The following is an 11389-nucleotide window of genomic DNA, read 5'->3' as shown; positions in this document are numbered from 1 at the left end:
TGTTTGGACACAATTCTTTCTAGAATCTTTGCAATAAAAGGCAGTTTTGAAATTGGTCTAAAATTATGTGGGAGGGAGGGATCTAAACCAGGTTTCTTAAAAAGTGGGTTCACGCAAGCCGTTTTAAAATAATCAGGGACACAACCAGTAGATAGGGAGCTGTTGAAAACAGAGATCAAATGGGGCCCAACAGAATCCATTATTTTCAGTAAAAAATTTTTAGGTATTACATCAAGTGGGCTGGAGGACACTCTCATTTGTGATACTGTTTTTAAAAGCTCAGACAAGTCGATGGGATAAAACTGGTTAAAACTCTCTTGTTGCTGGTGAGGAACCTCTGAGTAAGAGGCCACGGGGGTAATAGAGGCTCTGATTGACACCACCTTATTGGTAAAATAAGATAAAAACAATTCACAGTCATCATTACTTCCAGCTGAGGCACAAGGAGGGGTTGGGTTTACCAGCTGATCCACAGTCTTAAACAGAAACCTGGGATTGTGTTTATGTGTAGTAATGAGTTCAGAAAAATAGTGTTAGTGTTATAGTCATCTTATTACTCTAGTTTACAGGTTTACTATCAGCTAGTTCTAATCTCACCTGAATAGCGATTGGCATCATCTTATCATCAGGCGTCTTGTGTAAAAGGACCAGCGGAGCCATCAAGTACTGCGGCTTCCCATTCACGATGTTTGCTTTTACTCCTTCCAAACACTTGTAGTCACACAGGAAGATGTTGCCTCTCTGTTTGAAATTTCAGTGAGGGTGAGAAATTATTTGACTCACATGTGTACAGTATGGTGGCTCTGAGGGTCAAAAAACATCAACGTTTCACAAAACACATTAACGTTATTAAAAACCACAATGACATTTCACAAAACACAACACCTTCCACAGGACACAGCAGCTGGAACCAATCATGGCCATTCTAGTCAGTGGGCGATCCGTAGGTCCACAGCAACATGTCTGAGTGAAGGTCTTTGACATAATGGAAACACAAACGAACAAAGATTCCTGCCTTCACTAAAGTTAAAGGGAGCTAAATATGTGTGATGTGTTAAGATGTGGCCATCATGTCTTTTATTGTTTCACAACATGTACCTGGCTGTACCAGGACATGATTGTCCTTGCGATAGGTTTAGATTGAGTGTTCTCCAGAGGACCTCTTAAAGACATCATGTTCCCGTGGTGAGATATTGCTCTGACCCTGAGATCAGGATAAAAGCTGCATGTGCTGAGACACTGCAGCTCACTCGGATGATACTCTGATGCCTGTGTGTCCCACTGAGTCCTTCAGCAGAAGACTTGAATAAAATTCACAGAAAGACGAGTGTTCGCCTGAGCTGTTGATTTGAAAACTTGATTTGCCATCACAGCCTAGGGGACCCTCTAAGTGCTACATTGCTGTAAAGTGGTTGTTTTGCTGTCAGGCAGCTAGTGATGCTCTGGGCATCTGTTAAACTTTTGACTTTATTGAAAAATCTGCACCTTGACAAGTCCTGCTCTCGCTTCTTCAATGCTGTGTCTTCTTTGGTGGTGTTTATATGATGTGCAGCGGGATGTGCCGTGGCCGCACTGCAGAAGCCACCTCTCAGATTAGCTCTGAATTGTCACACTTTGGATGCTGCACGTTAAACATCACTTCCTGTGCCCCATGTGGTGCTAGAGAACACCTGCTAATTAAGCTTTACATGAAGTCTGTAACAAACCAATAAAATTTCATGTGATGATTTAAGATTGGTACAGATTTGAGTATGTGCAAGAAAGTTTGAAAGTGGATATGGCCAACCTGTCAGAGCAGTACATCAGAGTGCAACAATAGTCACTTCCTGTTGCCAACAGGTGGCGCTATGACTGAGTGAATATTGGCTTGTAGATGTGTTCAGGGAGGGACTTCAATTATGTAAAGTTTGGAACAGATTAGACCATGTACACCGAAGTTACAACAACTTCCAGGGTTAGGATTACAGCACAGCATCTTAAAGCTGTGTCGCCCAGTTTATTTCAGTCTACAGCTTTAATCTGGATCAAACAGACATAACGTGTCCGTGGCTATAGCAAAGGTACGTCTTTGTGAAACTGTAGAAACAAAACTTAAGACTTAATTGTGTAATAAATCAGTTTCTAATAAAATTATGTACAAATGGGCCAAAAGTTAATGACAACATATTTTGCATATTCTAAGTAATCAGTATGTTTTATAATTGGACAAACATATAACTGCATGCTAAATGTAAGTCAGGATGTAATCTTTTTACTATATTGAAATATAAAAAGTGTGCCAGAGGTGACTGTGGCTGGACAGATGCCCACTGGGAAGTTGAGTCTAGGGTTAATAAGAACATGCTAAGGTCAGCAAGGGGCGAGGCAGTGATGTAACCGTCGTAGGAGCGACTCACTAATAGTGAGTTGATATATGAATCTAGATGTTTTCAGGGTGGGAATGTTACTATAACTGAAATGATCCCTTATTATTTCAGTCGCCTCCTCCATCCTCTCAAACTCAGTTTAACATTTGTGCAAGGTCACTGTTGAGAATAGTGCACAATAGAAACAGGAAATGACACTGAACTGTTACCAGGGACTTCAGTCAAATCTCAAACAAGAAATGTTGGCCCACCTTTTCCATGAACTCAAACATTATTGTGTTTTGTGAAATATTCTTGTGTTTTGACCCTCAGTCATCATAATACAGTGTGGATATTTCATGTACTATTTGTCATTTAATTACCAGAAGTTACCTTCATTTCATCTTCCAGTTTACCCTGACCACTGAGAAAGACCATGCCATCAGTGACAGGAAAGTTATCGGGCAGAGTTGTACAACGTTTGATCATCATAGGGTTGACGCCATTCAGAAACTGGTAGCCAAAAAAAGCATCCTCCTTCCAGTGTTCCTTGACATAGACTGGAAAAATAAGAAAGAGATTAACTTCTTTGAGTTCCAAACATTGGACTAGAACATCTTTCTCTATTGCTGTTAGCTTACCTTGACAAATTAAGTACAGTATCTGGATTTCTGTCATAAAATGTGATCTGATCTTCATCTAAGTCACAACAACAGACAAACACAGTCTGCTTAAACTAATACCACACAAACAATTCTGTTTTCTAGAGCCAGACCAATATGGGTTTTTGGTGGGCAAAGCTGAAGCTGATATTAAAGTGAAACAGAGACAATTTATAATTTAATATTTTGATGATGAAAATGATTTGGATATTAGAGCCCTTTCCTGTAAAAAACACACTTAGCCGATATTGAAAGCTGTTCTGTATGTGGCCTATAATACACTGCTCAAAAAAACCAGGAGACAGGCCAGTACATCAGGAGACGTGGAGGAGGCCGTAGGAGGGCAACAACCCAGCAGCAGGACCGCTACCTCCGCCTTTGTGCAAGGAGGAGCAGGAGGAGCACTGCCAGAGCCCTGCAAAATGACCTCCAGCAGGCCACAGATGTGCATGTGTCTGCTCAAACGTTCAGAAACAGACTCCATGAGGGTGGTACGAGGGCCCGACATCCACAGGTGGGGGTTGTGCTTACAGCCCAACACCGTGCAGGACGTTTGGCATTTGCCAGAGAACACCAAGATTGGTAAAATCGCCACCGGCGCCCTGTGCTCTTCACAGATGAAAGCAGGTTCACACTGAGCACATGTGACAAACGTGGAGAACGTTCTGCTGCCTGCAACATCCTCCAGCATGACCGGTTTGGCGGTGGTTCAGTAATGTTGTGGGGTGGCATTTCTTTGGGGGGCCGCACAGCCCTCCATGTGCTCGCCAGAGGTAGCCTGACTGCCATTAGGTACTGAGATGAGATCCTCAGACCCCTTGTGAGACCATATGCTGGTGTGGTTGGCCCTGGGTTCCTCCTAATGCAACACAATGCTAGACCTCATATGGCTGGATTGTGTCAGCATTGATGCTATGGACCGGCCCGCCCGTTCCCCAGACCTGAATCCAATTGAGCACATCTGGGACATCATGTCTCCTTCCACCAACGCCGCGTTGCACCACAGAGTTGGCGGATGCTTTAGTCCAGGTCTGGGAGGAGATCCCTCAGGAGACCATCTGCCACCTCATCAGGAGCCCAGGCATTGTAGGGAGGTCATACAGGCACGTGGAGGCCACACACACTACTGAGCCTCAGTTTGACTTGTTTTAAGGACATTACATCAAAGTTGGATCGGCCTGTAGTTTGGTTTTCCACTTTGATTTTGAGTGTGACTCCAAATCCAGACCTCCATGGGTTGATAGATTATTTCATTCATTCAGATCTAGGATGTGTTGTGTTAGTGTTCCCTTCATTTTTTGAGCAGTGTACTTTTCCCTGAATGGATTCATGTTACAAAATGCTGCTAGAAGCCATCTGTAAATAAAGAGTGAGAGAGAATAAACATGTGTATTTTGTTACATATAATCGGCAGTAACTATTTTCTATGCAGCGTATTCACATCAAGTTTAACCTGCACTCTGTAATAATATCCAAACCAATGAGAAACCATTTGGCTCTAAATCATGGCCTCTATGATCGAGCGACCTGCATCTATTACTACATGACTGTCTACAACTTCAGATTTCACACTGACGTTTCACATTTGAAAGAGGAGTTAGATCACTTTGTCTGGCAGAAAGCTGTGTTAGATACTTGTTCAGCTCACATTTATTTTATCTCCCCTCTGGTTTAATCATTTCTGACACACGACTGTAACTACAGATATGCGTCTCGCAGATTAAGAATAAGTTAATCTATGGTTTATCCGCTCATGACAACATTAGCATTACGATGCTGTTTAACATGATATTAGCCAACTTTGTGGCTAATTAAGCAATGTGCAGCTGTAGTAAGTGAAGTTCAATAATATTTAGACGTGATGAACTAGGGACAAATGAGAGGGCTGTTCACCAAAACTGCCACACTGTTTCAGAAATAAATCTACAATCAATTCTGTCAGTAGCGTAGCTTTCAACACCCAACTACCGTAACATTAAACACTGCATTGAGCTGGGAGGAGGTAATGAAAAACGGGAGAATTAGCAAGTCATGAATGAACGACTGCACTCAAAGAGGCTACAGCACTAGTTCTCTGCAAACGATGCCACTTCTGTCTGGAGGGGGCTCAGACAGATCACAAACTATAAACCCATCAACGATTCTCGCCTGGCAAATGAGCTGAACTAGTTCTACTGCCGCTTTGAGAGTCAATCGGACAACCTCTTCCTTCTCTTCAGGACCTGTACACCTCCAGGTCCATCAGGACCAAAACCTCTCGCCACAAAAACAGCTTCTTCCCGTCTGCAGCCTTATTAACAAGGCTCGGGTGCCCCACTGACACCGGCAATAATTTACATGTAAATATCTGCGACATTGTTCTTTCTCTGCAAATAGTATTATTTTTGTCTTTTATTATTCTTATATAACTTGCATTGTCTAATCCATATTTATATATTTCTGTATGTGTGTTTACATGTAGCACCTCATCACAAAGCAAATTCCTCGTATGTGTAAAAACTACTTGGTAAAGCTCTTTCTGATTCTGATGTTTTCAGGAGAGGAGAAGTAACTGGGTCTGTTTTTCTTATTATTTAATTCATGAATATAACATTACAAATGACCAACTCAGCGTGATTATACTCTCGTCCAGTTGGGGGTTGTTTTGTTTTTACATGCTCCGGTAGACTCCGGTCAACTGATTGTTTTGATTGTTTTGTTTCATGAGTGAAGATCCGCCTCTCTGTTTCTTTTTTAATCTTAATTAATTGCCTGTTATAAACACTGATACCCATTGTTACATCCCAGTAGGGGATTAGGGAGTAAGCATTGATGTTAAGTCACAAAAGTAAGGATGGGAGACACCTGACGAAAAATTAACGGCGTGTTTTATTATTAGAACAAAGGCAAACAAAATCACAAGAGTCATTACTCCGTAAAATGTCAAAAGCTAAAGGAAAACTGCCGCCAGCCGGCACAATGATTCTGCAGCTGAATGTGCACAGGTTCTGTCAGCAATCACCACACACCCGAAACCTAGCAACGAGTGGATGAGACACAACACCACAACACTAAAGACTCCGCTGTTACACCCATTTAAATGCAATTAGCGCATAATGGGCGATCGTATCGGCCGGCCAATCAAATGGTCGGTCTCTTATATCTTCTCCTAGGGAGGGCAGCAACAGTGCTGAACGTTCTCCACTCATAAAGTTTGTGTCACCATGGACTTTCAGAGATACTTCTCTAACCATTTCCAGCTTCATGCAAGTCAACAACTCTTGATATGAGGTCTTCAGAGAGCTCTTTTGGTCGAGGCAATGCTTCATTGCTCTAACCAACACCTCCAATCTCATCAGTTGTCTGTAAGGTATTGGTTAAAGTAGACTGTGAATGTCCATTGTTGTGTTTTAGATGAAGTTCAGGTCATATTTTCCAGAGAGAAATCCAGGTCATTCCAAAGGGTTCACATACTTTTTCCTTCAGCTGTATGTACACAGTTCCTTCTGTCGCTGACCTAGAGTTTTTGGGAGTCCGTGGCTGTCACCTTCGGCTGACCTTAGCTCAGCTATTGACCCTATCATGACTTCAGGAAACCTGTTTCATAGTACCCAAGAATCCTTCACAACTATGAAGTATTCAGTACAATCTAATCACTTATCTCAGGCCTAAAAACCATTTAATAATATTTAGGTAATGAAATACAGTTAAATATCTGAATAGTCACAGTTGAATGTATACTATTAAACCACCATGACAGTACAGTACCTGATATGTCGGTCTGTTTTAAGCAGAACACCCGATGGATGTCTTGAATACTATTCCAGTTGTCAATGCAATCGACCAGCACCTTAAGTTGCAGCTTACTCAGCCTAGAAAATAAAGCAAGTACTGACTTTATCGTTATCTCTTTAATAGGCAGGTAGGTACGCAGGTACATAGTTATAAAGATATCTGACTTCACCCTGTGGCTCCATTGTAGATGAACTCTGCATTTTTGGTGAAGGAGAACTGGACCTCCAAGGGCAGAGAAGAGGGGTCTTTTGCCTTTATGCAGTGAGGTAGCCCCTCTACATACACATCCCAGCTAGGAATAACATGGAAGAGCAGAGTGTTGAGGAACTTTGGACTGTCTATATACACAAGTATCTGCAGTTTTGCAAGCATAATACACTTGACATGTACTCATGTATTCCAACATATGTTATAATACCAAATGTGGAGCAGGTTTAAGTCCATGTTGGTTTTGGGGTGCATAAAGTTAAAATATGTAGTTCTCACCAATATTGTTGGTCTCGCTGATCCAGCTCCTGCTGCCGACTGCTCTTGCCAAGCGGACTGATGTCTTCCAAGTCTGTCAGAGCTTCAAGAAAGAACCACAGTAAGGTTTGAACTTGTTGATATCTGCTGGCATGAATTTACTCCAGGAGTTCTTTTTCTTTTATGTCTTCTGATGTCAGTGAAAAGCACAAACCTGTTCCTTCTCTGAAGCGGTGCACCTTACTGTCAGTGATCCAGCGGTAGATGGGAATGTGGTAAGTCTTTCCCTCAGGGGATTTCACTTCCACCTTGGCAGGGAACCAGGAGTCTTGAGGGAACACTGATTGACGCTCTTTTTGTAGCTCTATCAGGACCAGCTTTCCCAGGGATTTTGGGCAGGACACGGTAAAATGATGCACCTGGAGTAAGAAGAGAAATGTTTGGAAAACATTTATACAAGATATGACGAGAATGTGAAGAACTGAGCTGCTGCCCCCCACTTATTAGCATCCAATTACTGAAGAAGAGCAAACAAAATAAAACTAGTGCAACATATGGGCACTGCATTAAAGTCTAAAGATTTGAAGCTCATTACGTTTTTTTTCGTCACCTTTGTGGCCATAGATCACAGAGCTATGAGTCTGAGCTGGTGAGGGTTAAATTCAGCTTCTCTAAATTGAGCCAAGTTGATGAAGTGTGTTTTACATTTAAACATACAGAGGGATAATTCAGACTCACTGTTCCTCTGAAGAAGGATATAGCACTCTTGAGCAAACTGCGTTTGCTCCTTCCATCCGTTCCCACCAGATTAATGTAGACATCGTTGAAAGTAGTGGCGCCAAAGAGATCGCCAGTGTGTACGGTCACTTCATAATCCATAATTTTCACTCTGAAATGAAGAAAAAAAAAGTGGGAGAGAATAATAATAATAAATATAGCTGCAAGCAGTGATTTGCGGGTTCATACCTTATATATATATACCTAATATCGCCATCAAAATAATTTCACATATACGGTTCAACATTGTCATAAAATACATCCTGCAAGTTTTGTAACAACTGGACAACCATTTTCTGATCTATAACTTCATTTGTATCGTTTCACATCCAGTTACAATTCATTTATAGCGCCCCTTAGTGTTTGATTTGAATGAGACTTTCAGGGTATGTGTGAGGTGCTTATCTAGACATATCCTGGAAGTTTTGTATTGATTGGACAAACAATTTGTATTTTGTAGCCTGTTTTGCGTTTAATCCACTGCAGTTTGTTTGCATTTATAGCGCCCTTGGGTGTTCAATTTAAATGAAACTTTCAGGTCATGTTTCAGTTACTTATGAGGACATATCCTGAGAGATTTGTGATGATTGGAGAATGAATATGGGATTTATAGTGTAATTTGTGTGATGCTAAGCACCTTTCTTGCGCTTGTAGCGCCCTCTAGTAATGTACGTACAACTGTTCAGGTATATCCGAGGCACCTATCTGAACATATCCTGTGAGTTTTGTGATGATTGGTCCTCCGGTTGCTCATTTGTGGTCATTTATGTCCAGAGCCATTGTTTCATAACAATATTGCACCATATGTGTGAAATTCATTTCAGATATTGCGAAAAAAGATATGAACCCGCAAATCGCTGCTTGTGGCTATATTTATTATTATTAATATTATTAATATGGGGTGGTGATGGCGGCATGGATAACACACACCTGCCTTTGGTGTGAGAGACCAGGGTTGAATCCCCCACTGTTAGTTGCCCCTAGTTGCTCCAGAGGCGTGCGACCTCTGACACATATAGCAATTGTAAGTCGCTTTGGATAAAAGCGTCAGGTAAATGAATAAATATAAATGTAATATATTAGACATTACATTGTAGTGTACAGCAGAGTTGTGGTCACAGTATTTGCAGTCGGCCTCTGTGCTTGGGGTATTGTGCAATACCAGCAAGAGCTCATTGTCTCAAACCGTCAGCAGCGTTTTGTGTGCTCGTGACATTGCAAGTTCATTCTTCCAAGAACGACTTACAAGAACGTTCTCCCCAAGAACACAAGTCTCATTTCCGGCAGCGGAGATGCGTTGGAATGAGGCATGAAAAGAGCTTTTCCCGACCAGTGTGTGTGCGATGGCCTCTGGACCATGGCGGCTGTGGCTGATAGCGGATAATCAGTATCTACGGACGGACTTGCATCGTGTCGTTGTAGACCGCCCACAGCGGTAGAATGCATAAAGTCGGTTAAAGGAGTTGCTGCGTGATCACGTTAACCTCCTGTTGTGATCAACAGTATACTGTCCGACTGACTGACTGGCTGTGTGTCTGTGTATGCATGCCGTTCTAAGCACTAAAACAAGGTAACCAATCTCCACACCGTTAGTCCCAGAGTTTTTCCTCTGTGAAGACTGTGGCTTATAGTTCTTTTTTTCCTTTTTTTTAAGGAACTGAACATTTACTACAATGGCTTTCTATTTTTGATGGACGGAGAACTTTTTCTGTGTTTCAGTGAACTAATGAACTGTATATTTTATTTGTGTCGGACTGAACTTGAGGAAGTGTAAATGCACATTATTATGAATGTTATGTCTTTTACTTTTACTTTTTGAAAACACAGTTGCTGATGCTTCTTTTTCTACTAATGATCTCCAAAAATTAGAATATTACTACAAGTCCTGTTGGAAAATGAAATCTGCATCTCATAAAGTTGGTCAGCAGCAGGAAGCACGAAGTGCTCTAAAACTTCCTGGTAGACGGCTGCGTTGACCTTGGACCTCAGAAAACACAGTGGACCAACACCAGCAGATGACATGGCACCCCAAACCATCACTGACTGTGGAAACTTTACACTGGACTTCAAGCAATATTGCTTGTACACTTTTTTCTACCACATCTTTTCCTTCCCTTGGCCTCTCTATTAATGTGCTTGGACACAGAGCTCTGTGAACTTTTGTGTCTTGCCCTCCTTGTGCAAGGTGTCAATGGTCGTCTTTTGGACAGATCTGAAAATACCCCAACATCAAGGCTTGCTTCTCAAGTCAGTATAGATCACTACATTACAGCCCTGTACAACACTACCCAAGTTTAAAGACTTCTTTCAGCAGTGACGTGATCTAACTCAGACTGCACTGTCAACATGCGTTATATAACTGACAACACTGAGCCCCAGGAAGAGTGGACAGCATTAAATCAGGCTCCTCCATCGGTTCAAGTTCAAGATGCTACACAAATGTGAAGACACAGAAAAACAAAAAAACGTTTTTTTCCTATTAGATTTTTAAACGGAATGATCAAAGAACGAATGATACATGGATTCTTATGTGAACCATGTTTTTGGATTTCTACATGACATATTAAGACAACGCCCAGTACTGAGTGAGTGTGCAGCAGCGAAACATGGCTGCAACATAATCCAAGGTATTTCTCCTGCACTGGCAGGCTCAGATGGTTCTTTTAGGTGTCTGACAAAATTATGCAAAGGATCTCTACAGGGATTGACCTTTTATAAAATTTATAAAAAACATCCTTTTTGTTAAACCAGAAGCAGTGCTCCGTTGAAAGTAACCAAGACTCCCTCGACAAAAACAAAGATTTAAAATTATATACTCCTCTCTCTATATTCATAGAGAGAGAAGTGAAATAATTATTTTTATTATTTCTGTTGCATAATCAAGTGTACAAGTTTACAAATTATCCAACGAAGGTTAAAGTCAAGGGCAATTGGACTTGGTTGAAGATACTGGAAGACGTTTCGTCCCTCATCCAAAGGACTTCTTCAGTTCTGACTGACTGGCAGGGAAACTCAGCTATTTAACCTCAGTGGGGTCGTTGGCCCGGGTCATCGATACCGCTGGTTCGTTAGTGTTCCTTGTTGCTGTGACGACAGTCGTTACAGTCGTTAAGACTACCTGTGGCCGAGACTGAACGACCATCGTTGGTATCTTCACCTGAGGCCAATAGGTTACGTTTGTTGAGTTTCCTGGGAAGTGATGAAAGGACAGCATTGTAAGTGGGGGATAAGTGGTGGCGTAGACCCCCTCCCCTGTTCAATGACGGCTTCTCCACCCTGGTGTAGATGCTTCCTTGACACCTCTTTCAAACCATCCATCTTCTCTGTCTAAAATGTGCACCTGGTGGTCCTCAAACGAGTGTCCTC

At 41.8% G+C, this 11389-nt stretch overlaps 2 protein-coding genes across 2 annotated transcripts in view; both read right to left on the bottom strand.

The window, feature by feature from the left end:
• Nucleotides 1–11389, bottom strand: part of LOC123980885 (zinc finger protein 208-like) — an 808576-nt gene that overhangs the window by 324807 nt on the left and 472380 nt on the right. The window lies entirely within an intron of this gene.
• LOC123980902 (arachidonate 12-lipoxygenase, 12R-type-like) overlaps nt 1–11389 on the bottom strand; it is an 18051-nt gene that overhangs the window by 4252 nt on the left and 2410 nt on the right. The window contains exons 2-8 of the mRNA XM_046065496.1: nt 7985–8135; nt 7461–7665; nt 7268–7349; nt 6951–7073; nt 6755–6858; nt 2739–2905; nt 598–741 (exon numbers count right to left, since the gene is read on the bottom strand). Of these exons, the coding sequence (XP_045921452.1) occupies nt 598–741; nt 2739–2905; nt 6755–6858; nt 6951–7073; nt 7268–7349; nt 7461–7665; nt 7985–8125 (966 nt within the window). The 5' untranslated portion in view covers nt 8126–8135. The remainder of the gene's footprint in view (nt 1–597; nt 742–2738; nt 2906–6754; nt 6859–6950; nt 7074–7267; nt 7350–7460; nt 7666–7984; nt 8136–11389) is intronic.

The sequence above is a fragment of the Micropterus dolomieu genome, linkage group LG12 (assembly GCF_021292245.1).
Source record: "Micropterus dolomieu isolate WLL.071019.BEF.003 ecotype Adirondacks linkage group LG12, ASM2129224v1, whole genome shotgun sequence".
Classification (NCBI taxonomy): Eukaryota; Metazoa; Chordata; class Actinopteri; order Centrarchiformes; family Centrarchidae; genus Micropterus; species Micropterus dolomieu.
The sequence above is the reverse complement of the archived record's forward strand: the minus strand, read 5'-3'. Positions and strand labels throughout refer to the sequence as shown.